The 27,934-nt window shown below is 39.3% G+C and overlaps 3 protein-coding genes across 8 annotated transcripts in view; all 3 read left to right on the forward strand.

The window, feature by feature from the left end:
- The first annotated feature begins 2,346 nt into the window (after positions 1-2,346).
- LOC118598203 lies at positions 2,347-4,426 on the forward strand. The gene is made up of 2 exons (XM_036210672.1): positions 2,347-2,499; positions 3,881-4,426. The coding sequence occupies exons 1-2, from the start codon at positions 2,347-2,349 to the stop codon at positions 4,424-4,426; spliced, it is 699 nt and encodes a 232-aa protein (XP_036066565.1).
- An 89-nt stretch (positions 4,427-4,515) lies between these two features.
- On the forward strand, positions 4,516-25,946 carry LOC112158128 (nesprin-2). The gene is made up of 18 exons (XM_036210673.1): positions 4,516-4,700; positions 5,507-5,652; positions 6,527-6,794; positions 8,320-8,417; positions 10,026-10,167; positions 10,241-11,007; positions 15,720-15,878; positions 15,954-16,104; positions 17,189-17,347; positions 18,798-18,965; positions 19,043-19,144; positions 20,364-20,567; positions 21,965-22,170; positions 22,316-22,469; positions 22,544-22,617; positions 23,425-23,542; positions 25,681-25,795; positions 25,939-25,946. The coding sequence occupies exons 1-18, from the start codon at positions 4,662-4,664 to the stop codon at positions 25,944-25,946; spliced, it is 3,078 nt and encodes a 1,025-aa protein (XP_036066566.1). The 5' UTR covers positions 4,516-4,661.
- LOC112158499 (nesprin-2) overlaps positions 22,581-27,934 on the forward strand; it is a 72,986-nt gene continuing 67,632 nt past the window's right edge. For 3 of the 6 annotated variants that reach the window (XM_024291923.2, XM_024291922.2, XM_024291924.2), the window contains exons 1-4: positions 22,581-22,617; positions 23,425-23,542; positions 25,681-25,842; positions 25,939-26,514. In XM_024291923.2, the coding sequence (XP_024147691.1) occupies positions 26,035-26,514 (480 nt within the window). In that variant the 5' untranslated portion in view covers positions 22,581-22,617; positions 23,425-23,542; positions 25,681-25,842; positions 25,939-26,034. The remainder of the gene's footprint in view (positions 22,618-23,424; positions 23,543-25,680; positions 25,843-25,938; positions 26,515-27,934) is intronic. The other 3 variants (XM_024291920.2, XM_024291921.2, XM_024291926.2) reach the window with 1 other exon arrangement.

Here is a 27,934-nt window from a genome sequence, read left to right on the forward strand (position 1 = left end):
GTTGGAGTTTATTAACACATTCATAGAAAGTCTACTTGTGTGGAACATGCTATACGTTAGCCATAATAGAAGCCTTTGCATATTCATAATCAATCAATCAATCAATCATACTTTATTAATCCCAAGGGAAACTGGTGGACAACAGTTACAAGACATACTGCCCAATAGTGGGCAGCAGCCACGCAAATCTGGCGGCGCTAATCGCCCAGAAAAGACACATGAGGAGGGTACAGGAATGATGTCAAAAATCAAAAGTCTACGATCAGTGTCGCAGTAGAACGGCATAGACTGAAGTACAAGCAAAAATACATCATCATGGAAGGACATTGATTTAACATAGACGAAAGGTCCACACAAACAGACTTCACACGTCCAGTCTGGCGGCGGCCGTGCATCATCGCACAACGCTCTACAGCAGGGGTGTCAAACTCAGTCGCACAGGGAGCCAAAATCCTAAACCCGCCTTAGGTCGCGGGTCAAACAGGATAAACTTTTATTGAAGACTAAAACAACATTTTTAAAACTTTAAAATCGTGACTTATTAACATAATTAATTAATTAGAACTATAGCATTATAGCGTGAATGCTGTAAGCTGAATTTGGCTGATGAAGATGCTGAAATTTGTCACCAAGGTGTTAAAATCTTGGGAAAGGGTCATGGAGAGGGGATGAATGCAGGTTTCCAAGACAACGGGCTCAGATTATCACACCTTCAGCAGATTATTTTGGTTCAGTCCAAGAGAGAGTCCCCTTGGCTCGGGGGTTCCTGATTAGAGAAGATTGTTTAGGCACAGGCAGACACAGCTGAATGTCCAGGTGCTGCTTTGCTACGGAAAATTCACTGATCAGGTCGATTTTTGGGGGTTTCCTCCAAGTCGGGCTGTAATTCGCTCCAAGATGGTTTCCAGCTTCCCAAGGGAGACTTTGATACAATACATGCAGGTAAACAGAGCATCGACCTCGGTCTCCAATCCAATTCTGAGTCTGTTCCGCTCTCAGTGTCCCATTGTAAAGCACTCCCAGCCCACCTTTGGCTGTAAGCCACTTTGCCAGGTTCCGATCTATCCAGAAAGCCGGAGATCATTAATCCAATGATGTAAACATCTTCAACGTCTTCCAGGGAGAGTTGCGACATGCAGAAAATGCTCCATTTGCCCCAAGGGACATTCACATACCCAACCTCAAACGTACCCCTGGTCAAGTGGTATCCGACAACAGACAAATACCGCTAAAACAAACGTTATTACAACTATGGTAACTACCAACCTTATTAGTGTAAAGTAAAAAAAAAAAAAACATACTCTGACACCGCTACACATTACTCACATTAGCGTTAGACTGACTTTTTGACTTTATGTCATGTAGCTCTCAAACTCACTTTGACATCGGCAAACACGACCAGAATGAATCCATATATAAGGCATTCCAGATCATGACCCGCACTGTCGTTTTTGTTCCTTATGGTTTGAAAAATATGGTAATTTAAGTTGTGATGAACACTTGGATTCCTTGATTCCTTCACAGATGCTTGTAGAAGCAGAGAGGACCTGTGTGGAGATGTTGCGAGCTGCCTCCAGACTGGAAGCAGGTCTGGCAAAGTTAGATCACTGGAGTTCAGAGGCTACGGACTGTTACACCCAGCTGAAGGAGAAGAGGAACCGAGGAGCCCGTGGACCTGAGACGACAGCCAAAGTCAGCAAATACAAAGCTTTTGTTTGCCTTTTGACTTCAGTTTGAACTGTATTTTCTCCGAAAGGCACTGAGGTATAACCATAAAAGTATGGTAGTCCCAAAATCGGCAATCCATGAGTTCTTGCTGGTTTTACTGGTTTATTGCTCTGTGGCCTACCCAAAGAGTGGAGCCACAACTACAAAGTCAACTTATAGAATTTGCAACAACAAGCTGCTTGACCACTTTTAAATTTCTTAAGGGATTATTAAGGAGCCTATACATCTATCTGATCTAATAGCTCAAATAAGTATGGGTTAAATAGATTGTACTACAAGCATAAAATTCCAATCACGAATGTCATCAACTTGTGTCTTGAATGGGACGATTCAATGTTTATGTTTGGACAAATAGTCAATGGTTAACTGATCCTCCTTGAAACAATGGGCACATGAAAAACTACAATATATATATAGCATGTTTAATGTTAATCTGTTGTGACGTCTGTGTGAAGACACCACTATGGATTAGCTAGGACTATCCTCACCAATCTATGCTTTTGTTAGAAGAATGATTTGTTCACAGCTCCATCATCTCCACCGTCTCACTGGTGGTACTGCATAATATAGATCTCTACCTTGGAAATAAAAGCTACATTTTCTGCTCTTTACCAGGCAATGGTCTCTCAGGGGTGGCAGCTAGCACAGGAGGTGGAAACTGAGAGACAGCGTCTGCAGGAACATGTTGAAGACCTGAAGAAACGCTCCACGTTCCACTTCAGGATGTCCTTCCTGCAAAGCAGGGTCTCAGCATCAGAGTTTCACTGCCAGGTACTGGAAAGGGATTCATTATCACCAGCCGAGTTTCCATGATTTATCGTTTCTGAAACTATCAGTAAGAGATCAGCTTTGGTGTAATAAATGAAGTTTACCTGTATGAAAACAGATTCTCATTACACTAGAACACAATAACTTTATTTGCTGCACAATGTTGTCTTGGCAATCAATTGAATTTGGGGTGATTAGAGCTGCCGAAATTTTAATCCTGTGTTTTGCTTGATCCCATTAACTGTATATTAGAATTGGACTGAGTGGCCCCTCCCCTCTTGGGTACCAAACAGGAAGTACCGTCGTTCCAAGAAGCCAAAATCCCATAGATCCTCATAGAGTAATAAACAACTATTACTCAGTCATTATATTTGTCAGAAAGACAAAGTTGCTCAATAACATTTTTTTTACAATTTTTTCTGTAGTACAAGTTAAAGTTACAGACTGACCAATCAGATGCCTCAATAAAAGAAAGTGGTGCCTGATGGTTCTCACGTCAAACATTCAAAACCTTTGACCCCTTCTAGTGGTGGGGGTGTGGCCTTCCAACAAGCTCATTCCTGACTGGTGAGAGTGGTTGCCATAGAAATGTTGAATAGAGCCGACTCGGACCAATTCCTGCTTACTGATGATGTCTGACATCAACATGGAGGCATCAGTATTGCAAAAAATAAAAAAACTAGGCCACTGAATTGACATTATTTCAGTCAGAATGTGACTTTACAGCCATCTAACCACTAGGGGTGTGCCAAAATATCGATATTGCGATATACCACGATATTTAGTCCTGAGATTGATTCCCGATCGATTCTCAACAAGTGTTGATCTTTTATTTTTGTTTGAAGAAGCTGTAAAACGTTACATTCATCATCCTTTAATGAGGCGCTCCTTTGAAGGTAGATAGGGGGCGCTGGCTGTTGTGAGCACCACTACTTGAACTGTTTAATTTTTGGCCTGTTGTTTACAACAATTCTGCTCTAAGTAGTGGCTCTGCTGTCCATGTTTACTATTATTGATATTTTACAGATGATTCCAATTCAATTGGTGTCAATGCTTGTCAAAGACATAGTATTGCTGATCTGCACAAGTGTGTACTATTTATTGTACAAAATAAGACACAAGTTCTTTATTATGATTATGTTCAAGCTAAAAAATAATTGGGGATATATTTTCCTAAAAAAAAAAGCGTTGTTCTATATAATGTGAGTTATTAGAGACGTTTTTTATCAATTATCGCAGTATTGCGATTATCATGAGTATCGCATCGTATCGTGATGTACCAAGTGATTCCCAGCCCTACTTACCACAGTTACCCTTTTGCAGGCTTCAGCCTTACTCTTTAGTAAACTTGATCAATACTTTTTGTCTTCTTTTATGGATCCAGGAAATTCTTGGAATGTTCGGGGATCTTGGGTTCCAGCATGACGTTGGAGAGTTTCATCAGGAAGCAGTTCAGCCAGAGACCGGATTGTACGTAGTGGCCAAGACCAGACATGTTGAGAAGGTTATGCTGCAGACTCTGTACCAGACATCCCTTCCAAGCACAGCAGATCTTCACAGCTGTGAGAGTAAGCTCACAGAGGATGGAAAACCGCTTCCCAAAACCCACATGGGTTTGGTTCAGGAGATCTCACCTGCTGCGTGTCCAGAGAAGTCGTCCACAGAGGAAACGCCCTCACAAACTGAGACGGTCCAACCCAGAACAGGAGTGTTGGCAAAAACACCACAGAATCCTTTAGCTTCACAGCCACCTGTGATGATCTACAGTGAAGTCCGGTCCAAAGCCCAGTCGATGGCAAAGAGTCGGCTCCGGAGGGCCGGGATTCGTCTGTATGGACACATTCAGCAAGCATGGCAGATGCTCGCAGGCAAACAAATTTCAGATGTTCCCCTCAAGAAGACACAGGTACGCTACAGAAGCTTCAGATGAGGAAAGCTCAACGCTTGTGCAGCAACATCCAGACCTTAAATCACAGTTATCGTATTTTCAGGGCATGTTCCTCAGGGTCTGACGTGTGCTAGTACTTGTGTTTGTGTGCACTCCTCCAGTTGTGTCTCCTTCTGTGCAGAGAGCTTTAGGAAGTCTGCAGCCTCTTGTCCTTGAAGAGTTCCTGGGAGCGGTGGAAGGCTTTGGGGCTTTCAGCTCTGGACCCGAGCTGCAGGATATGCTCCAACTGTCTAACTCTGTCAGAAAACAGTGGGAGGTACGGCGACAGCGGACTCAAACAGTTAGAAAGACTCACAACCGAGTTTTGAGAAAAGTGCTAGCATTGCACTAACCATCACCAAATATCTAAAAAAAATCCATTGTTAAAGATGCTAAGTATGCTAGCAGCACTTTCTATGTCTGGAATGTTTTGCTAATTCCCACTTTAATCCCCAACTGCTAAAAAACTAAATAATGCAGGTTTATCTGGTGACCTGGATTTTAAAAGCAATATGAATACCATGCTACTTTATTTTTAATTTTTTTAAATATGATGTCACTGGTTTCATGAAGTAAAATGAGCCGCCGTTCACATTTCCGTGGTCACATCAAGAAGCTCCGTGGAGTCTGGTGGAGATTTTCCAGCGTTCTCAGTCCTGCTACCGTAAGTATTGGATGAAACTCACACCAAAAATCCAGTGATGCTGATTTGACCACAGAAATGTGAACGGCGGCTCATTTGACTGCAGTCAATGTGAAGATACCATCTTCTCTTCTCCAGAACCTGAACTAGACACTAGGAACAGATGAGGGTTTAGTGCATGTGCAGCAGAGCTGTTGATGGAAAGAAGATCATTCATTCAAACAGAGTCTGTCCAAGACAGTTTGACAGATTTAAAAGGAGAAATACTCAGAAATGAAAAATGATTTCTTATTACATTTGTTCTCTTTCAGAAGAAAAATTCCACACAGACATGTTAAAACAAAAAAAAAACAGGATTTTCATCGGAGGAGACTTTAAGTTCATGCTAGTTCTTTAGTAAGGTAAATCTGAAGCCTCTCAAGGGTTTTTTTTCCTCACAGACTATCACTGAAGAAGACAAGCCTGAGCAGAAACGAGTTGAAGCACTAAGGGAGATTTGTGAAACGCTGGCACCATGGAAACCCTCAACTCCTGAGGACGATGAGCTGTCGGGTCAAACGAGTGGAGCGCTTTTCCAGCGAGAAGGGTGAGAAACAGCAGATACATAAATAAAAACAGTAAAGCTGATTTTGGTTTTGATTTAAAGTTAATAGTGAAGAAGGAAATGTTCCAAATCTGAAACCCGCCCCCCCTTGTGGTGATATGAGGAATTGCAATATTTAGTATTTCAGGGTTGGCTTTAAATTTATATCAAAAACATCTGATCTAAAACATCCTAATGATTTAGATCAGATGTTTTTGAGAAGGGCCCGGAGACCAAACAACACTTTCAGGACCACATTCTCAGGACTTTTTGAGACAGCGCCTCCTACAGGGCGGAGTTTGTTTTGTTATTTTCCTCCAAGGCTGCAGATTCATATTACTGATGTTTTTTGGTATGAAAAATGCTTTTTCATTTATTTTGAGGTTCACATATAAAAACTGTTTCAAATATTTATCCACACATGAAAAACGTTATAAGGTTGTGATGAATCATCATATTTAAAAACTATTCTTCCACGGTTTATTATTAAGAATATCAAATTACTAAAGTGTGACTTTACCCGTCATTTATAATTCTTATACTGCTCAAATTTGACCCTTTAGGTTCTCTACTCTTAGAAATGTAACAATGTTTTGTTGCTTTGGTTTTGAAATGTTTTATTATTTTATTATTCTTTACCCAAACTCTTTTTATTTAGGTCTGGATTAACTGTACCTTTGATAATGTCTGGTAAAGTTGGTCTTAGTGGTTAAATGTGAAGTTAAATTTCCAAACAGCAACATTACTTTGAACTTTCAGTGAACTGGACAGACTCATATGAGTAAAGGTCTTTATTGTCCTTGTCTGTTAATCTGGACGAGGCGACTGCATAAGTGAGGGTCTCGGCCCCCCTGATCATGGTTTCTTATCTCAGCAGGAGACGGCATCTTGAAACCAACGCCCCGCTGAGCCTGACAGACTTTCAGCCGGACAGTCAGCCAAGCAGGGGTCTCAGACTGGAACAACAGGAAGACCGCGTGTCTGCTTTTGAGACAACTTTAGTCCAGCATCATGAAGACGGCTCAGCAGAGCCCCTGATAAAGAGTAAATACCAAAAACCTGCACTGGGCGCCAAAGACCAGAGGTTGAAGGTTCGTCTTCTGGATTTTGGAGAGAGGATTCTAGAAAAGCAAACTCAGATACAGGTAATCTCAGTCTCTCAATCTTGATTTTTTACCCCTTCCTAAAAGTGTTTCTGCCTTAGATAAAAGTTTCAATCTTTTACCCAAATATCCCAGTTTCTTTGACTTCCTTTTTAGCTTAAGGTTTTCCTATTTTTGCATTTTTTCTGTTTTCAACTTTTAGAATCTCTTTGTCCAAACATACATCAAACACAGCATAAAAAAGTCAACACTGTCACATGTCACATATTTGAATCTTGTCCTCTTTCTTCCTCTTCCTGAACCACATCAGAGTGTCTTTAACACTCAATTTCACACTATTATTTTGAAATGCCAGAAGATAACATTGGCTGTCTGTCAGCTTTTTTTTTTTTTTTCCTTCGAAATGAAGCACTAAACAGATTTATCACTGCAGCAAACTCTAGACGGTAACAAAATACTTTGAGTTTCTGGCTTAATTTAAACCAAATTTAAACTTATTGGTTTATCAGTTGGGTTGCTGATACTGGTAAAACAAATGCACAACAATAAAATGTATCATTAACAAATAGTATAATTGGAAAAGTATACATTTTTTCAAACATAGGTTTTAGCTAATTGAAAATAATTCTAATCCAAGACAGCTGCCCTGGGGGATTACTGATTTGGAATTTCTTACACATTAAAAAGATTGTCATCTGCAATGAATGGAACCCTACCGAAACTTCAATTTCACTGCAAACTGATGGAAAATGATGGTAAAACAACTCGATCTCTGAGGCTCCGCCTTTCATTCCCTGAGGGTTCAGCCCACTTCATGACATCCTCCCACGAAAAAATGAGGGGACATTTTTTATTATTTTTTTGTTTTTCATATTGATGTAGGCCCACATACCGTGCAGCTTGGGGGTTTATCCCCAAAATTTGGTACAGACAGAGTGGTGATGGCTATTGGATTCATTTTGTGGTGAACTTTGGTAAAAAAAAATGCAGACAACATCAGATGAAAATTTCAGAATTTATTGAAATGATAACAGAATCTTCAGTTTCCGATATTTAACATTATATTCATTCAACAGGTGGTTTGTCATGTGAGAATTAGGTGAGGTAAATAAATGTTTGAACTAATTTATAAAACCAGCACTTCAAAATAATAATAATAATAATAATAAAATTAAGGGAGGGAGACGTGTGAATCCACTGAGGATGATTGACTGAAATAAGGACAGGTGTGGTTGATTATTAAATGAAACCAGATGACACTCAAAATAAGCCTGAGAAATAGAACATTACAAGAAATAAGAAAACACAGCTGATAAACAAACTGAACCGAAGGACACATCCTCACACAGTGAGTGTGTATTTACCACTGAATGCATTAACTGTCTTAAAGAAACCTGTGAGGCCCTTTAAACACGCCTCCATGGTGAGAACCAGCCTTGTTATTGGCTGTTGGTGTTGTGAAGAGCTCAACGGCAGCGTGGCACTAATCCTCTGTAATTGGATCTCCTTTCTAATGTTTCCTGTCTTCCTTTGAACTTGTTAGCGTGGATCTCTTCCATCTTTGCAGGCAGTTGTCCAGGGCGACGCAGTGGAGTCCAAACAGGAAGCAGAATGGACCGTGATTCCAGAGGCGGAGACATCCTTTGAGCAGAAACCACTGAAGGGGTAAAGGCTTTGGTCTGATTTAGATCACGGTGGACTTGACTCAAAAAATGCAGTTAGATAAACATAGATGTGAATTTATACTCATATTGACTGAAAGTGACAGAAAAAGCCAGATTTTTTATGCAAGATTATGTAGATTTTGTTCTCATCGGACATAAGAAGTTGAATCATAGACAGGTCAGAATGCAATAAATACCATTGCAGCCAGAAGAAATTTAGTTAATGGTTGAAAAGTTACAGTATGTTAAAGATATTGTGTTTAAGCGTCACTGGCGACGCCTCAGGTGTTAAAGGTTCAAATGGAAATGTTTGCCAGTTTCTCTACCTACATTTTCAAATATTATTTTGCAATCTAAATGTATTATTGTCTCTACGTCACCTTAAATGAGTTGATTCATGCTTCACCGTGTGCTTTTGTTGCTATCCAAACAGGAATGGTGTTTGCTACAAAGCTATTTTTTTAGTTATTTTCTCTGCATAATTATAGCAGCATCAGTAAATAATTCCTTAAGATCAAATCTTGGTGCATAAAATTTAGAATTAAAGCAGAATGTTAGCCCAATTTTTGTTTTTTAAAGCTGCATAAAATCTCATTCACACATTAGAATTTAGCTCAGAGGTTTGCAGTTAGCCTAATGTTAGCTTTTAGCCCACATAACAGCAATTACTGCAGCATTTTGAGCATACATGTCAGCTTTATGCCCCAATATTTGCATTTATCTTGTATTTAAGCACTTATTGTTCATTTCAGCACTAAGCATCCAAGCTGAAATTTAGCACACATATTAGCAATTAACACATGTTAGCCATTAGCATACCTGTTAGCAACTAGGGCACACGCTAACAACCAAGACACACGTTGGTATACTGTTAACAATTAGCACACATGTTAGTAATTAGCACACATGTTAGCAATTAGCACACATGTTAGCAATTAGCACACATGTTAGCAACCAGGGCATATGTTAGCAATTAGCACACATGCTCACATGTATCACATATTTTAGTATTTAGCAAACATGTTATCAATTAACACACATGTTAGCAACCAGGACACATGTTAGCAATTAACGCACATGTTAGCAACCAGGACACATATTAGCAATTAGCACACTTGTTTTATATATTTTAGTATTTAACACACATGTTAGCAACCAGGACACGTGTTAGCAATTATTATATATTTCAGCATTTAGCACGCATGTTAGCAGCAAGGACACATGTTAGCGATCACTACACATGTTAGCAATTAGCACACACGGTAGCAACCAGTACACATGTTAGCAACTAGAACACATAGTCACATTTATCATATAGTTTAGCATTTAGCACACATATTAGCAACCAGGACACTTTAGCAATTAGCACACGTGTTCATATTTATCACATATTTGAGTATTTACCATACATTTAAGCAACCAGGACACATGCTAGCAATTAGCACACATGTTCACATTTATCACATATTTTAGCATTGAGTACACATATTAGCAACAAGGGCACATGTTAGCAAATAGATTAAGGTTTCATCCACTAGGTCAGGTTTGCAAATCATTACTGACAGAGTGCTCTAGCACCTCATGAGTAAACTGAAGTGATCTGCAGCAGATGGCCGTCTGTGGAGGAACCTGCAGACCAAATGGAGAGTCTGAAGTCTCTGATTGCAAAGAAAATGGAGCAGATCATCAAGGATCCTGTGGATGTTTCCTCTCTGAAGCTGTTAAAGCCAACAATGATTTCTGACCTAAAGGTACAATAATCATCTCATTCCCAATACTTACATTAAGGGGTGAAATACACAGTTTAACATTTATATTTCTCAGGAGATGCATGGGACACTTCAGGCGGGAATGGGATGTTTGGGACCAATCCCTGAGGAGGAACCTCTCCATCAGGAGTTTCACTGCAGAGTTCATAACCTGGAGCAGCTCAGACAACAGGTTGAGGAAGTTCAAACTGTTTTTCACACTCTGGATCAGTTCCTGGCTTTGCTGAGAGACGTCAAAGCTGAGATGTCAACGTGCAGGCCTGAAGATGAAGTAACCTGGCAGCAGGAGAAGTTCCAGCATGCAGTAGAACTAGCAGATGTTCTGGACAGGAGTTTGAAGGCAGCAGGGATTACTCTGACCATGGCTGGTGCAGCAGTGACGACCCAAGATGTAGTAAGATTTGTGTCTGAAGATCTGGAATTACGGAGTAAGATGGTGACCAGAAGAAAACTTAAAGAGGAACAACAGATGGAGGTCGAGGATCTCTTAGAAATTCTCAACACGGATACATCAAAACCACGTGAGCGGCGGGAGTCTTTCCCTCTAAGAGGCGTTGATGAAGACTTGGGCCTGGAGGTCAAAAGAAGAAGGCAGGATGAAGAACACCATGCAAAGTCTGGGCCACAGACATCTGAGGTGGACCTCCTGAAACCCAAAGAACAGAGAACAAAAAGAAGAAGCAGCCAGATAGAGAAAGATGGACCAGAAGAGTTGGGTTTAATGAAGAGACAAGCAGTGTTGTTGGCAAAACTGAGGGAGATGAAGGTCATGGTGGAGCGTCTGGAGCTACAGGAGCCAAGCTTACCAGCTCTGCAGCAGAGGTACGAGCAGAAAAACTTCTCGATACTAGGGGTGTGTATTGGCAAGAATCTGGAAATATGTACGGTACTAATGCTGGGCGATATGACGATACATATACAGTAAGTTTGGGCGATAGAAACGACTATCGTGGCATTTCTCCTCTTACGTTTATATCGTCTCTAAGCTAATTTAATCAGTCATTGCCTCGTCAGTGTGTACACAAAAAAACGTGTAAAAGTGAAAATAAAGACACATTAAAAACAGATTCTTCATAAAGAAACTGCGTCTTGTGGTTTTGCAATGTAAAACTGCTTTACGGTCTTCGATTCACACGCACGCAGGTTTTACGACATAAACACAAAATACATTGAAGCAGGCAATCCAAGACGAAGCACTTTCAGCAAAAGAGGGTACGTCTGGGATTTGGTTGAAATTTTGGATTCAAGACGTCTGACGATGAGCAGAATACAGTAGGCTATTCCCGCGCTGATGCTAACAGAAAGTCCATGAAAATGAACAAATGAGATTACAAAAAATAAGAGATAAACCGAGCTGTGGAGCAGGACTGTAACAAGTATCCAAACACTCGGATTCTCACGATCTGCTCTCGACAATTCTAGTCCGAAAATTTGCCACATCCAGGATCTCTGTTTCGTGATCTTTATAAATATAGTAGAGTGTCATCAAATATTTATTGCTCTAAAATACAGAATGATGTTGAATTTTAAAGCCGAATGTGCTGCAGACTTTCACCAGAAGTAAACAAATCTTCGAAATAAAATGTCAGTGAAGCTTCCTGTTTTCAATGTAAAACTAGCGAGAGCTTTTCTATCCGTTCAAAAAAAGAGACTGAAGTTCCGCTCACTGACTTAAGTTCTGAAAGAAAAAAATAGCTTTAACATTGGAGCTTTAGTTTGTGCTGTTCAACAGTTCACACAACTGATGTAATTCTAGCAGAATTTCGTGCAAAAATGTGTTTTTCTACTCAGAAACATGAAACTGTTGTGCAATTTAAAAAATATTTTTATTAAAAAGTTTTTTTTTTACAAATTCAGTTTAAGTATCTTTTGATTTTTGGAAGAAATGTGAAGGCTGCTGTCTATCATCCACATCTGTTCTCATTTGATTTATTTTGCTGAACTAAAATGTTATATACATTTTTGTCCATATCGGCCAGCACTATACAGTACAATGAAAAAGTATTTGCCCCCTTCCTGATTTCTATGTTTTTTGCATATAAATAGCATACAACGGTCTCAAATCATCAAACCAGTTTTAATATCTGTCAGGGAAATTCACCTCGACACTAGAGAGAAAAAGAACTCAGTAAAATGACCAAACCAACAAGCAAAGTTACTTATGCATAAGGAAGGAACAAGTATGATGGGAAGATTGTGCCATCATCCTTTTCCTTAAAGAACTGATCCTTGCCTTGCTTCTTTTATTGGAAAGCACAAGTGGGAGGTTACAACATTCAAACAAAGAAGCAAAGTCAAATGTTCATTGGAGGTTCAACAAAGAAGCACAGTCAAACAGTTGATGGGAGGTGTCATGAAAGATAACATTTACATTCGATCAGCATCCTGCCCTCCTGCTGGGGACAGTGTATGGTAAACCCTTTCACCCTAGCGTAAGGAAGGAAGCAGGACAGGACACTTAACATCTGTTCCTAAAGGGTGAAGAACTTCTCTGTAAGCTACTGTTTGGATTAACATTTTAAAATAGATTTATACAATGATAAGAATAAAACATTTTTTCACATCAATATCGCTCAAAGCCAACCCTAGGAAATACAAAATTTAGTTTGAAAGGGATGATTTTACTTATTAAAGGTACAAAAACCTATCTGACCTGATGTGAAAAAGTAATTGCCTCCTGAATTTATAATGGCTCGGCCACCCTTTTACAATATGTTGCTCCAAAAATCATCAAAATGGTTTTTGGTAAAATTCTGGCGAGCTGTTGTCTTCTTTGCCGACAGCAGGGGAGCTCTCCCATAGATGCTATTTTTGTCCAGTGTCTTGCTTATGGTCAAATCATGAACTCTGACCTTAGCTGAGGCCAGCGAGGCCTGCAGTTCTTTTGATGATGTCCGCGGTTCTTTTGTGTGACCTCCTGGATGAGTCGTCGCATTCTTGGAGTCATTTTAGTTGGTGGTAAGGTTTGCCACTCTTCCCAGTTTTCTCCACTTGTGAATAATAACTGATGGTGGTTCACTGGAGCCCCAAAGCCTTGGAAATGGCTTTGTCACCTTTTCAATCGCTTTCTTTCTAATTTCTTCTGGAATTTCTTTGGGTCGTGGCACGATGTGTTGGTTCTTCAGATCTTGTAGCCTACTTCACTTTCTCTGACAGATTCTATTTGAGTGGTTTTTTGATTGAACAAGTCTGGTGGTAATGGTGTGGGTTTGGCTTGTGAAATTAACCCTTATCTGTACCAACTTTGGGGTTTGTCACAGCTATTCTTAGGGGTATTCTTTGGGTATCGGTTATAATTTCCAGAAATGATTCGATTCGATCACAAGAGACTGAATCGATTCGATTCTGATTTTTTCCAATTCTTTCGATTCTTCAATTCAATTTTAAGTGTACAAATTTATACGCATCTGTTTAAAAATACATTAAAAATCTACTATTTAATTTGAATATATTAATCTGATCCAGTTCACATATTGTAAAATGTATTAGTAAAATAATGAGCTTCTTAATATCACACAGATTACATGGATTCTCTAAAGGAGAAGTTCTGACGAAAAGGTTCAGATCATTCTTATCATTGTTCTGTTTTTCCTGGAGGACGTTTCAGTTTGGCCACTAGGTGGCGATCGCGCTATACAAGTACAATTTTTTTCAAGAAGAAGACAACAGTATGAGGGGGGAAAAAACGAAGATTTAGACCACAAATAGTTTCTTTAAATACGACTTCCTTAAAAGAGTTTGGAAGATTAATGCCTGTAAGTAAATAAAGATGTTCATTTAGTCAGCAATTTTTTTTTTTTTTGGTCGACCGACCGTTAGCATTAGCCGTCCTATTGGAAATTCTATTGAACGTTAGCATCAAGCTAGCAGACTTTAGCTTTATGTGCTAAATCAATTTATATCTTTTGTGAATCGATTATTGATATATTAAGATTAAATCGATCAGAATTAATCGTCCCCCCCCAACCCAGCCCTAGTTATTCTTTGATTTAACAAGGGGGCCAATTACTTCTTCACACAGAACCACATAGGGTGCTGAATTTTTTCCCGCTTTTGGTAATTATAATAATCATTTTGAAACTGCATTTTGTATTCCATTGTGTTGTTTGACACATTTTTGTGTGATTCACGTGTAAAAAAAAAAATAGAAATCACAAAGGGGGTAAATACTTTTTCATGGCACTGTATACGATACGCATCTTGCGATATGTCATACATATTGCAATATATCCCAAGACTGAACTATTTTCCTTTTTTTTCTTTAAAACAAGAACTAAATGTAAACGTTAGTGTACTGGTCCAAACAAAAAGACAAACCGAAAGGGATTAAACTTAAAAAAAGTCAGGGAGACAGCTGACCCAGCCATACCGGCCGTCTGAATCACCAGCTGCCTAACCAAAATCTGAAGAAACAAACAAAGCCCACAAATCAAGACAACCAAGGTCCAATCCCAAACTAAAATAATAAAACCCAGCAGTTTAAGACTGCTGAGGACAAAGAGGGGGATAAAAAATCTAAACAAAACCAGGACAACAAAAACCTAAACCTCAAACGCAGCTGCTGCCTCCTGCTCTGCCTGAGTGAGGCCTCCTCCATCTTAAATGGCCCGCAGGTGTCGATTAAGAAGCACTGGCCTCACCTGCCAGGTGAACAGAAGGACAGGGGCTGTGGAAATGTTGCAGCAGAGCAGCGGCAGGACGTAACTCCTCCACCCATAAAAACTGAGGTTGTGTCCAAATTCTCCCCCTAGTCCCTAACTACTAAAAAACTATATAGCGCACCGGATTTTAAAGGTAATTCGGACACGGTGTTCACTACTTTTCTTTTGTTTTTCTAAAAACAGGATATGACGTCATCGATTTCACAAAGTGAAAATTGAATAAAAATTAACATTTCAGGCGTTTATTTATAACTCCACTGTGTTCTGATAGTGTAAATGTGGATGGTTTATTCAAAGATTGCATTTAAACATGTTTTTTTGTTAGAAATTGTTAAACTGCAATGCATTGTGGTCTATATCTGCTAAACTAGTGACCACCGATATACGCTAGTTTTTCACAAAGACTTCTGGGAAATTTTGAGTGCACTCGATCTGGAATAAGTGGATTCAGACAAAACTAGAAAATGGCGAACGCACTTTATAGTGATTATGGGGGGAATTCAGACACAACCTGGGGGAGGGGGAGGGTGCACAACAAAATGACTTACAAACACTAAGTCATACTAAGTAGTACTTGTCTTATAACAACAAAAACCACAAAGCTGACTGAACCAATGAGATTGAACATTTAACACAAGCTTGCTCTCGTGAGATCTTGTTGTTCTGGTTTGGTGTAGAGCTCCTGTGCTGCCACCTAGTGGTCGGGGGATTATTTGGAAAACAAAAGTAACGCGCTCAAAAATTATTCATTAAATATCGTCTTGTCAGCATTTTAAATCAATACAAGTATCGCCAAATAAAATATATCTCTGAATCGATTTTTTCCCTACACCCCTAATCGATGAAAGCTTCTGTGTTGTCCACTATCTGCAGGACCCGGGTCTTGACTGAGCTGGAAAGTCTTCTCGCTGCCCTCCTCCCTGAAGTCCATCACACATGTGGCACCCCCCCACCATCAGAAATCCTTCATGTGGATCAGTCCAGAGAACTGGAGGAGCTCTGGGAGGAGACGAAGAAAGCTGTTGTAGAACGGTGAGATCCACGTGATTTTGGTCGTAACCGTAGATCCATTTCTAAGCTTCTTTTTGCTTTGATGTTCTGGTGCAGGCTGGAGCAATGCTCAGCCCTGACGGAGCTGCTGAGGAGGTTCCAGAGCGTCCGTGCAGAGATGAGTGGGACCATGCAGAGAGCCGAGGGCGCCATCAGCCTACAGGCCTCCTACGTGGGGAAGGAGAACCTGCTGAGGCTTCATGCAAAGGTTCCCCTCAAAAACAACAATCATAAAGCCTCAAAAGAGGATGGGTTCATGACACTGAACTAGAGAAAATGCAAAATCTGTGTCAATACCATCAATCGTTTTCATTTTAATTTCTAGATTTATTTTCTGGCAAAAAAGCTTCTCTGATAGATTTTGAATCGATTAGTTAGCTAAGTTTTACTATTTTTGTTTTAGGTTTTATAATATTTCAAATCACAAAAGACAAAAAGTTAAGCTTACTGTCAGAAATTCTGTAGAAATGTTCTTTAGATGAATGTTTTTATTGTAAAGTTATTCAAATAAAATGCATATTTTTGTATATTACACTAAAGTGGTTAAAGTTTCAACAAATGCAGTTTAAAATAATTAAAAAAATGTGTTTTGTGCCTATTATATATATATAAAAAAAAACTAAGATTAAAAAGCTCAATTTCTTTTTAATGTTTTGATTTTCCTTTATTTTATAATTGGATTTAACTTCATTGTTGTTTCTATTTGACAGTAAAAGGAGAAAAATTATACACCAAAATCCTAATGATAAAAACATAATGTTTGCATTTTATTTTGAAGTTACTCAGCTGTAGCAGCAAAATTGGGTGTATTTTACTTTGAAAGGAACTTGTCTGTGCTTCTTTCAAAATTAAAGAGAAAAAAAAACAGGGGGGCCGCAAAGCCATTTAATCTGACCCAACAAACAGAAATACATTTTTTGATGATCCTTATTGTTATTTCCCATTTAAATCTGGTATCAACCCATAGATGGCGCACCATAAATCCATTGATCTTTGTGTGGAAAATGTGTTGATTTTCTCAAGTTAACGCGTGTTTTTAATCATTCCAACACTGCATGAAATGTGTGTTTTTTCTTGAAAGGCATTGTGGATTGTGGTCTTTAAAAACTGGACCAAATGGCTCTTTTAGTGTTAGCGGTTGTAGACTTTTGTTCTAGTCAAATGAAAATTAAAGTCAATTTATAAACTTGTCAATAATAATTAAATGTGACAGTTTGCCACTGATACCTAGCCAGGGTTGTGATTTTTACTCTCAATCTATTGAATTTTTTTTTTTTTTTTTTTTTTTAAAGCTCAAAGAAACCCGGTCAGAACTGAACAATCTCGGGGAGAACATTGAGGATCTCCGCAGAGTCTGCAGGCAGCTCCACGCTCTCCTCCGCCAGGTTCCCGGCTGCACCGCCGCCCCGTTCGAGGGCGAGGCAGAAGCTTTCATGGACCGTTGGTTGGATGTAGGTCCATCCTTTCACATCATTAATTCATTCGTAAATCAAACCAAAGATTTGCCTTTTCATGCCCAGGATTTGACCAAAAATGGCAGCTTGTCCTCATTTTTCATCAAAGCCACAAACCAATCACAGTTGAGGAAATCAGTATTGATCCATTACTGATTTTGTATATTTTCACAGCTAAAAAGAGACTGACAGTCTGTCGTTTATTTAAACAGTGAGATAGAAAATCAAGAAAACAACTTTAAAGAACTGATATAAACATATTTGTGTTTCATTGTGGGAAATAACTACTTGAACAAACTAGCAGGACAGAGGTTAGAGGTTTCTTTGGGTCAGGGGTCTGCAACCTGCAACACTCAAAGATCCATTCGGGTCGATTTCTCTCCAACCAAAACCCAGAAGGAGCCACAAAGTCTGCCCTCATCTTTAGAAAAATAAGATACTGATGTTTATGTTTTTGCTGCTGACATTATACATTTAAGTTAACTATTGTGTTTTTTGGCATAAATAAAACATAAACATGAAGAGAAATAGTTAAAAAAAAAAAAAGAAGTATAACTTTTAACAGAGCTTTGTATGACTTGCTTTCAAAATAAAAGACATCCTCCACCATAGGATCAAGTTAAGAAATTTTGTTTTTTTTATAAGAAAACTTAGTTTACTTTACTGTTTTTGGTGCATTTCAGCCACAAATTCATAAATATAACCAACAAAAACTAAATCAGAGCTGATGAAGTGACCTCTACTATATATTAAAACCACACTTTAAATCCTTGAATTTGTTCAGAAATAGAAAATCTGCTTTATAATAGAGTGGACAATAACGTTACGTAGCTTTAATTCAGTTTACTGACAATAAATAGATTTTCTGTGATAAATGAAGCTCAAATAAGTTAGAATAAGTCAGTATGACGTTAATTAACTACAAAGGATTGATGGAGAATTAAAGCTACTGTTGTTAGCATCATCAGTGAATGATTCATACCGTCCTTCAACTGTTTGTGAAAGAGTTGAAGAAAGTTTAAGTTAATTAACTATTTTTTAATCATTACTTTTCCTTTACTTCTTAAAATATTTAAAACATTTGATTTTAACCAAAGGGCCACAATGGAGTGATAAAAGAGCCACATGTAGCTCCAGAGCTGCAGATTGGATGGATTGGAATTAGATTATCAGTTTTCTGCATGGATCAGGAGAGATTTTGCTCCACTCTTCTTTGCAAATAACTTCTAAATAACTAAAGTTTTTGTGGCTATTTTTTGAGCTTCAGATCTCTCCATTGGTTTTCTGTTGGACTGAAGTCCAGAGATTTGTTCTGGGCCATGATCACATTCAAATACCTCTCATTTTAAGCCTCCTGGATTATAAAAGGATACAGAGGATATTCTAAATTGATGAGCCTTACCACTGAGGTCAGAGGAAACATGAAGACACGTTTTAACTCCTGCAGGTGTCAGAGAGAACGGAGTCCAGCCTCGATAATCTGCATCACTGCTTGACTCTGTGGGATGGAGTTCTTCATCTCGGGATGGAAGTGAGCTCCTGGACAGACCGCAAGCTGGAAGCGTTTGCTCAGTCTCCATCGTTTGAGGAGGAGATAGAAATCGAGACATTAAAGGTAAAAATTGAGCCCCAGAGTTTTATTTTCCTGTTTTCTGATGTTTCCAAAATATTGTTTTCTCCTGGTGTCTTCAGAACAAGATTTTGACTCAAGAAGAGACTATCGAGCACTTCCACAGAAGAGCGTTGGAGATTCAGTCTCTGCTTCACAGTGTGGACGTCCCTCTGGAACTGCAGGTTCACTAACCTCCTTTAAATGATTGTTGGATTAACCAAATCTTAAATAGAAGGAAGGAACTCAACAGAATGTTCCTCTTGTGTCTCCAATGTCATTTAAAAGAAGACCAGTAACAATGTTGCTGTTCGGGGGATAAATACTTGGGTTTCATTTCATAGTTTATAGTTTATTGTAATATCAGGTGCCGCTAAACCAGGGGTCTCAAACTCAATCTCACAAGCGGTCAAAATCCAAAACACACCTTAGGTCACAGACCGAACAGGATAAACTTTTATTAAACACACTAAGACTACATTTTTTAAACTTTAAAACTGTAACTTTTTAACATAATAATGAACTAGATATATAGCATTACCTGTGATAATACTAGTGTGACTGCTATAAGAAGAATTTGGCTGCTGAAGATGCTAGTGCTGATAGCTGAAGATACTGAAATTTATAGCTAAAACACTGAAGCTGACAGCCAGCTTAAATATTAGCTAAATGCCAAATTAGCATAAAAAACTAAAACAAAAAACTAGGTTAGCCAAAACAGCTAGCATGTAGCTTAAAAAAAGCTAAACTTCAAAATATCCTAAAAAAACGAAAAAAAAACCCATAAATTAGCTAAAACGGCTAATGTGTAAATATTAGCCTAACTCCAAAAACAGTCTAAAAAATGTGTGAAATTAACGTAAATTAGCCAAAACAGTTAGCATGTAGCTGGAATGTTAGCTAAATTCCAGAATAGCCTAAAAATCTTATTAATGCCAAAATAGTCCAAAAAGCTAGCAGAATGTCAATTTTTAGAACTTTAAAAGTGTAACTTTTACCATATGAATATAAAAAGGCAGGAATGTTATTCCAGAATAAATTAACTAAAATCTTAAATAACTCTCAATATTTTACTCTCCATAAAAATACAGCAGTGGATGCAGTTTATTTTTCCCGCACAAGAATATTTCTTAAATCATTTTTCTTTGCTGACTTTGAAACAAGTCAGCTTTAACAACCAGTAGGGATCAGTAGTCTCCTGAGAACCTATCCAGGCTTATTCAAAGTCAAAAATCTTTATTGTTCATACATTTCCTACAATCTTTCTGTGTTTCTGTGATGAGAAAATAATGGACGCTAGTGTTAAAATTCAAGTTGATGTGGATTTAGCCTTTTTAAATAGTTTGTTATGCACACAGTCATAAAGCTGCAACGTCTTCTCAAACGTTGTTTCTCCTTTTGAAGGTGTTCCAGACTCAGATGAAGAAGAAATTAGCTGAGCTGAAGGATCTTGTTTCTGAAGCGGAGGAGGTTTATAAACAGACGGTTTCCACTAAAGGACAGATTACTGGAAGGATGACGGAGTGTTTGAGCTCCCTGCAGAAGATCCAAGACTCCCTCCTCGCTCTTGGTGGAGCGGATTTTGCTACAGTGCTCACCAAACTGAAGGTAGAACATGTGATTTGTCTTTCAATATAGCGTCACAGCAGGATAAGAAGAAGATGCAGGGAGACTCACGCCTCGGTTGGCTTTTCCAGACTCATTTCTTATTCCTTTACCAAACTTTGGTGCTTTTTCAGCAAAAGAAAATGACTTATTTTGACCACATGCATGTCTAGACCTTCATCTATATCTTCATTGGGAGGCTCAAGCTAGCAAGGCCAAGTTAGCCCCATATGGTTTAAAAATGGGCAGAAAATGTGGCCTGAATAGGTTTGTCCACAGTTTCTTTGGTGGCCTCACCTGTTTGCCCACATTTTTCAAGTGGACGCGCTGTGGGTTACCTCGCTACAGCGGAGCTTGCTAGCTTGCTTCGGAGGAGCTTGCTAGCTTGATACAGCGGAGCTTACTAGCTTGCTACAGAAAAGCTTGCTAGCATGCTATGGATTAGCTAGCTTGATACAACAAAGCTTATTAGCTTGCTACAGAGGAGCTTGCTAGCTAATTAGCTCGATACAGTGGAGCTTGCTAGCTTGCTTCGGAGGAGCTTGCTAGCTTATTACAGAAGAGCTTGCTAGTTTGATAAAGTGGAGCTGGCAGGCTTGCTACAGAGGACCTTGCTAGTATGCTACTGTAAGAGACTATAAAGTGTTCTGGGTTTGTTATGTGTTGCGTATTTTACTGTTGCCTTTGCGGTAGTGAGACTATAGAAAAACTGTGCTGCACAGGGCGTGTCTCTCATTAATAAAGAGATCTTCCAAGTGGACAGACGTCTATCTCCGAGCTCCATTATATTCATCCTCCTCAACTACACCACCCTACACCGAACCCAATGGAGGCCGGCTACACTACAATGGAGCTCACTACAGAGGAGATCCCTCGCTGAAATTGCTTGCTCGCTACAAAGGAGCTTGCTAGCATGCTACAGAAAAGCTCGCTAGCATGCTACAGAAAAGCTCACTATATGCTACAGCAGAGCTCGCTAGCTCGCTACAAAGGAGCTTGCTAGCATGCTACAGAAAAGCTCGCTAGCTCGCTACAGAAAAGCTTGCTAGCAATCTACAGAAAAGCTCGCTATATGCTACAAAGGAGCTCGCTAGCATGCTACAGAAAAGCTTGCTATCATGCTAGAGATAGCTCGCTTGCTCGATACAACGGAGCTCACTAGCACTCCATGCTGTGCACCTGGCAGCTGGCTAGCAGTCAAACCACTGAGTGTCCACTTAAGCCAATGTGGGCAAACACAGGTGGGGCCACCACAGAAACTGAGGACAAACCCGTCGGGGCCACATTTTCTGCCATATGGTCCTCACTTGGCTTTGCTGGCTGTGTACTGTCAAAGATGAAGTTCTACTTTATTTGGGAAATATAAAATATATTTTTTTTGTTCTTTTAATTCTCTGCAGGAATTAAGTTGGCAGCTTCATTGTCTGGATGAAGAAGCTGCCAGTGTGGGGGAAGACGTGCGACTTCTGGGCTCCATAGTGAGTCCAAAGAGCCTCCAGGATTTGTTGGAGATGGAGTCTGAGTTTCAAGAGAAAGTCAGGAACACTCACCAGATCTTTGGGGAAGTGGAGGAGCAGACAGAGAGAAACATTCAAGATCTGAACAGGTAACCACAGAAACAGTCTGTTTGATTTAGTACACGCCTAAACTCAAAGGTTCATTCGGTCCTCATAGCATGAATGTAACATAAAGGTATGTTTTATGACCCTGAATATTAGTAAATATGTCATGTTGAATACACTCTGGTATAGATCCATCAGTTTGACTCCTGAGGATGCGGTCGACGGCTCCCAGCAGGTTACTCAGCTCCAGGACCACAAGAGGGCGACAGAGATCCAGCTCACAGCTCAGCTGGAGGGGAATGGTGCTCTGGCTGAGAACACGCAGCAGAGGAACGTCACGCAGGTAGCAGATCTTCCCTCTGTCGGGATTCAAACAACCTTTACGCAGCTGACATCACTTTTCTTTTCCTTCCTCAGGATCCGGCTCGCCTTCAGGAGGAGGAGGAGGAGGAGGAGGAGGAGGAGGAGGAGCTTCCTGCAGATTTCAGCGGGTACGAGAGTCAGAACAAAAGCTTTTCATCAAAAATGTCTTAAAGTTCACACCTGAGTTTGGCTCCAGGAGCCGCCTGATGTTCTCTGGAGCTGAAAACATGTAATCTTCTAAATATTTCTAACCATTATTCAGACAAAGTTGTTCTTGGAAGATGGAAAAAAAGGAAAGATGAGAAATCAAGTGAAAAAAAAAAGTAGAAAAGCGTTTGTTGCTTTTTTTCAGTTTTACCTTTAAAGTCTCTCTCTAATCATACTTTCATCTGTTGCCTTTTAATTATAATCATAATTTTGTTGTTTTTTACCTAAAATCAAAAAATCTTTGTTTTTCTAGGACATAGTTTCTGCAGAGCGACGGGAATTCATTCGATATTCACCTCTGAGTCGTTAGGGGACCGTTGGTGCGATGTTTGCTGAGAGCTCTCTTTTTACACTCCTTTTCTTTCGCTTATAGCCCCTCGCTCCTCCAATCTAACATTAACAGAATCTGCTCCAACCCTGCAAGAGTCTGTGAGGTTTAACCCCTGAGGTGTCGTTGGTCACGCTTAAATACAAAATCTTTAACATCGTGTAACTTTAAAACCGTTAACACGATAATTCCAGTCGATTCTGAAGGAGAAAAACGGTGTGAATCTGCTGGAATTATCATGTTAACGGTTCAAAAGTTACAGTAAATCAAAGAACATAAACACCGGAGCTCCAGTGTTGAAGGGGTTAAAGATACAAAACAACAACAGGGAGGGAAAAATCTTCAATTTTTTGCAAGCATTTGATGAAACAAACTTGATCTTTTCTTTGTTTGTCTTCAGTTTCAGGTCTGCTGCAGTTCAAAAGAAACTGGAGTTTGATGAAAATGTAGCAAAGACGTTTGGAGATTTTAGCAGCCGCCTTGATGGATGGAGCCAAACAGAAACCACCAACTCTCAGGTTAATCTCACTTTTCTTTTACATGACCCCGAAAGAAATGCTCTATGGAAACATTTTAGGTAAACTGAACAGTTCTAATTCTGCATTAGAAGACTCACCGTCAATGAATGGTTTATTTTTGATCTTATGTCACTTATGAGATTCCGAACTTTAATGCTCATGAGGCAATGCAAAAGAGTCAGAGATAATCCAGTCAGTTAGTCAGACTTGAACTGCATTCACTGCGGCTCTAGAACTTGTTTGTAACACGTCTTACACAATTTTCATTGGGCTGGGACCCACTTCAATGGAACTTGTGTTTTCAGCCGGGTCTTGGAAGTTCCTCCATCTTTCTGAAGATGGACTACATATATAAAAGAAATTGAGTTTAAAATTGCGTTTGAGTATTTCTTTATTCAAACCACTATGGATGAAAACCTGTGTCTTCTAAAAGCTAGAGTTTTTATGCTGGGCTAAAGCCGCTTCTCCGCTCCAATTCTGAAGCATCCACTTACAGACAAATAGATCCATTAATGTCCTCCTGGTCCTCGTCTGAGCTGGTATCTAAACTGTACGGCTGGATTACTGATGTTGCTCACAGTTTTTTATGTTAATGTTAGGTTGGGGCTGTAAGCTAGTGGGAGAGAGAGAACTCAGCAACATGGAGTGGAAGGGATAATCATAATTAAAAGAACGCTGTGAGGGGCTATGAGCTAGCTGGAGACAGTGTAAACAGAGGGTTGATGGGAAATTAACCGAAGCTAACTTCTGCACCAACAGTCCCGCCCACAACTCACAGACGAATTTCTAATGAGCTTCAGCTGCTCGGCTGAAACTGTCATATTTTCTGCAGGCTTTTTTAAAATTTTGGCTAAAAACTGCATAATTGTGTAAATTCTTAGTCAGCATTCACACTGATTCTCAGTGATTCTCCTGCTCATTTCCGTACGTTTTTTGGCATGTAAAAGTTCAATCCCACTTTCAGTTATTTGTTCAATCTTCATTTCAAAATGTTCGTCTTGTTTAGGACATTACTGCTTGTATTTTTGATATTTATAAACATTATAGTTTTTAAAATATTAAGCAAAATATGCCCCATAGGAAATGAACGAGACAGTCTTCAAATTTAGTATTTATAAGTAGATTAGCAACAAGCCTTTAGATATATTCATGGACTATGTTTTCATCTTTCATAGTCGTTTAAAAAAATTGAATTTACCTAATATTTTAGTGACATGCTAACGTTTTTGGCTAATTTGTTATCTACTGGAGCTTTTAGGCTAATTTAGAGTTTAGCTTCTATTTTATCAAAATGCTAACATTTTTGACTAATTTAATTTACTGAAGAATATTTTGCTTTATGGGGTTTTTGAGTGTTGCTGGTATTTAAGGCACAAGTTAACTTTTTTGGCTAATGTGGCCATCTACTAAGGTTTTTTAGACTAATTTGGAGTTTAGCTCATTCTTAATCAACACACTAAACAGTTTTGCAAAATTGGCATGTATAAGGGATTTTTAAGCAATTTTACTACAATTTTTTATAGACATTTAGGTGAACTTCAGCGCTTTTTCATAGTTCTTTAACAAAATCTCCAGTCTTTTAGAAAAATCAACACTTTGCAAATAGCTTTTGCATTTTCAGGAAATTCCTTCTTCAAATAAAGTAAATTGCATCACCACTTTTAGCAAAAAGCTTCAGTATCTTCAGCGACTTCTTTCAGGAATATTCATACTTATTCATACTAGCAGTAATGCAGGTAATGCAACTTTTCTAGTTGTGATTAAAAGAGTACTGATGATGATTCAGTAGAAAAAAAAGTTGGAGTTGTTAACATATTTTTTCTCTAGCACTTTATTTTAAAACATTTTTGTCTTTTTCTTTTTTAAATATGGTTTATGCTGAAATTAGTGTGAAAAAAATAGTTTACAATAGAGAAATTGAGGCTTTTTTTCAGTATAGTAGCAAAACTATAATTTGAAAACAGCATTCATACAATTATATAATTTGTATTATGAGTTTTCTTTAAATGATTTATTGGGTTTCCTCTTCAATTGACTGTAAAGACAGATTATATTAATGCAGATAAATCTGTTGTAGATTAGATTTAGTAAAAATCCCCCTTCTTTGAGCTCTTGTCCGTCTGTTTCTGTTCACACAGGTGGATGTGGATGAAGGTTTGCTCCCAGAGCGATCCCTACAGGAAGTTCTGGTGGAGCCCAGCTTTCTCCTCAGCTGTCTGCGGGACGAAGAGGCGTCCAGTCTGGAGAGAAGAGGTTCAAGCGAGATCCAAGCATCTCTGGAAACTCCGCCCACATGCTTGGTGAGCGGCCTTCAGCTTCTGAACTCCATCTTCAAGACAAATAGGGTCAAATTTCCCACATGTCCGGATGGTCTGATGATTTTATGGAATCCACAGGTCAGTGAAGAAGGCGGTTCCGCTGCAGAAGATCAAAGCCGTGAGACGGAGAAACTCCCTCAAGCCTCCAACTGTCAGCTTCCTCAAAGAGGAGAAATGGAAACAGATCCTGACAGGAAGTCTGGACTCTGTGGAGCTTCAGCTGCAGCAGACATGGAGGTCTGGAGTTCACCCAGAGAAGAGGAACCAGGAGCTCAAGGATCAAACCGCTGTGAGGACACCAGAAGAACACGAAAAGTGCTCACCATAGTTTTGGACCTGCAGATGTGCAACATACAGCAAACGGCAAACATCCGTGAGAACGGCTCAGAGGACGTCACGGGAGCGAAGCCCCCAGGACCTGCAAACTTCTCTGAGATCAAGCCGACGCTCTCAACTGTTCGTCTTGGTTCTGACTCAAATGAAGCAGACCAGAGAAGATCCTCTCTAAATCCTCCAGCCAGCAGGAAGTTATTAGATCCAGAAAAGCTGGAGAGCTTTGACTCCACCTGCACAGGTGAGGCAAGAGAGGAGGCTCCCAACACCTCACTTCAAAATGAAGGAAGCAAACCGACAGCAACCAGAACGCCAAAGCAGGTAGAGTTTATTCTGACCACATGGATTCATCTCATCTATTTATCTTTTATTCTTTCAAAAGCCATAAACTCTCTAATGTTTTATTTTTATAAAAAAAGCGTTCCCAGTAGTGTTTAAATTGTGATTATTAAGTTTTTAACCAAAATCCCTCAACATGTCTAAAAAGCCATTTTTCATGTTGATCTGAAGCCTCTTTTTTTCAAAATCTCCTCTGAGGGGGCGGGGCTCCAAAAGCCCCGTACCTGAACCCCCCTGTCTGATTATGATAGCTCTGTGTCTCTCTAGCATAAATCTTCACCGCTGCTACATAAAAACATCCATCAATCTGGGTAATGTCCAGCCGTATGGTTCTGATCCAGATGTCAGCTGGACGAGGAAGTGAAGATCTTCATGGACAGAACTTCCTCCAAAATCCTGATTCTTTCTCCTTCCAGTTCACCAAAGACTCTTTTAGCTAATTCTCCAATGTTTATTGACTGTGATCAATACATTCAATCATTGGTTTCTCAGAGTTCTTGATAAAATAATCAAAGCTAACATCAAAATGCTCTTTCATTGATTTACAATCCTTTCCAACTGCGGTCAAATGAGCCGCCGTTCACATTTCCGTGGTCACATCAAGAAGCTCCGTGGAGTCTGGTGGAGATTTTCCAGCGTTCTCAGTCCTGCTACCGTAAGTATTGGATGAAACTCACACCAAAAATCCAGTGATGCTGATTTGACCACAGAAATGTGAACGGCGGCTCATTTGACTGCAGTCAATGTGAAGATACCATCTTCTCTTCTCCAGAACCTGAACTAGACACTAGGAACAGATGAGGGTTTAGTGCATGTGCAGCAGAGCTGTTGATGGAAAGAAGATCATTCATTCAGACAGAGTCTGTCCAAGACAGTTTGATTGACAGAGATTTATAAATACTCAGAAAAAAAACAGGATTTTCATTGGATGGGACTTTAAAGAGGATGGACCCAAAGAGACAGTTGTTATCACTTTTCAAGATTTTATAGAACATAAGGAGTTGAGCATCTTTTATTTACTAAATTACGCAGCATTTCTTCTTTGAATTGAATCACTAATTTGTTGCCATTACATCAAATGAGAAAAAAACATTTTGCTTTAAATAAACGCTTTTTTATTCTTAAGTGAGATCAAGTTTACAATGTCTGAAATATTTGAAAGAAAGAAAACTTTCTAAGGTGCATTTTCTTTACAGTAAATCTGAGACTTGCATACTTTAATAATTTGTTCCCGCTCCACCCACTGCTGCACCCTAATCACCTCTGTGGTAAAACGGATAGTTTACCACAGTCATGCTGGAACACAACTTTTCCTGTAGAGTTTTTTTATGTTTGGTTAGTCCTGTGTCACTAAGTTACAGTGACTCTTTCAAAATAAAAGGGTGGCAGCTCTTCACAGAGA

The sequence above is a fragment of the Oryzias melastigma genome, linkage group LG24 (genome assembly GCF_002922805.2).
Source record: "Oryzias melastigma strain HK-1 linkage group LG24, ASM292280v2, whole genome shotgun sequence".
Classification (NCBI taxonomy): Eukaryota; Metazoa; Chordata; class Actinopteri; order Beloniformes; family Adrianichthyidae; genus Oryzias; species Oryzias melastigma.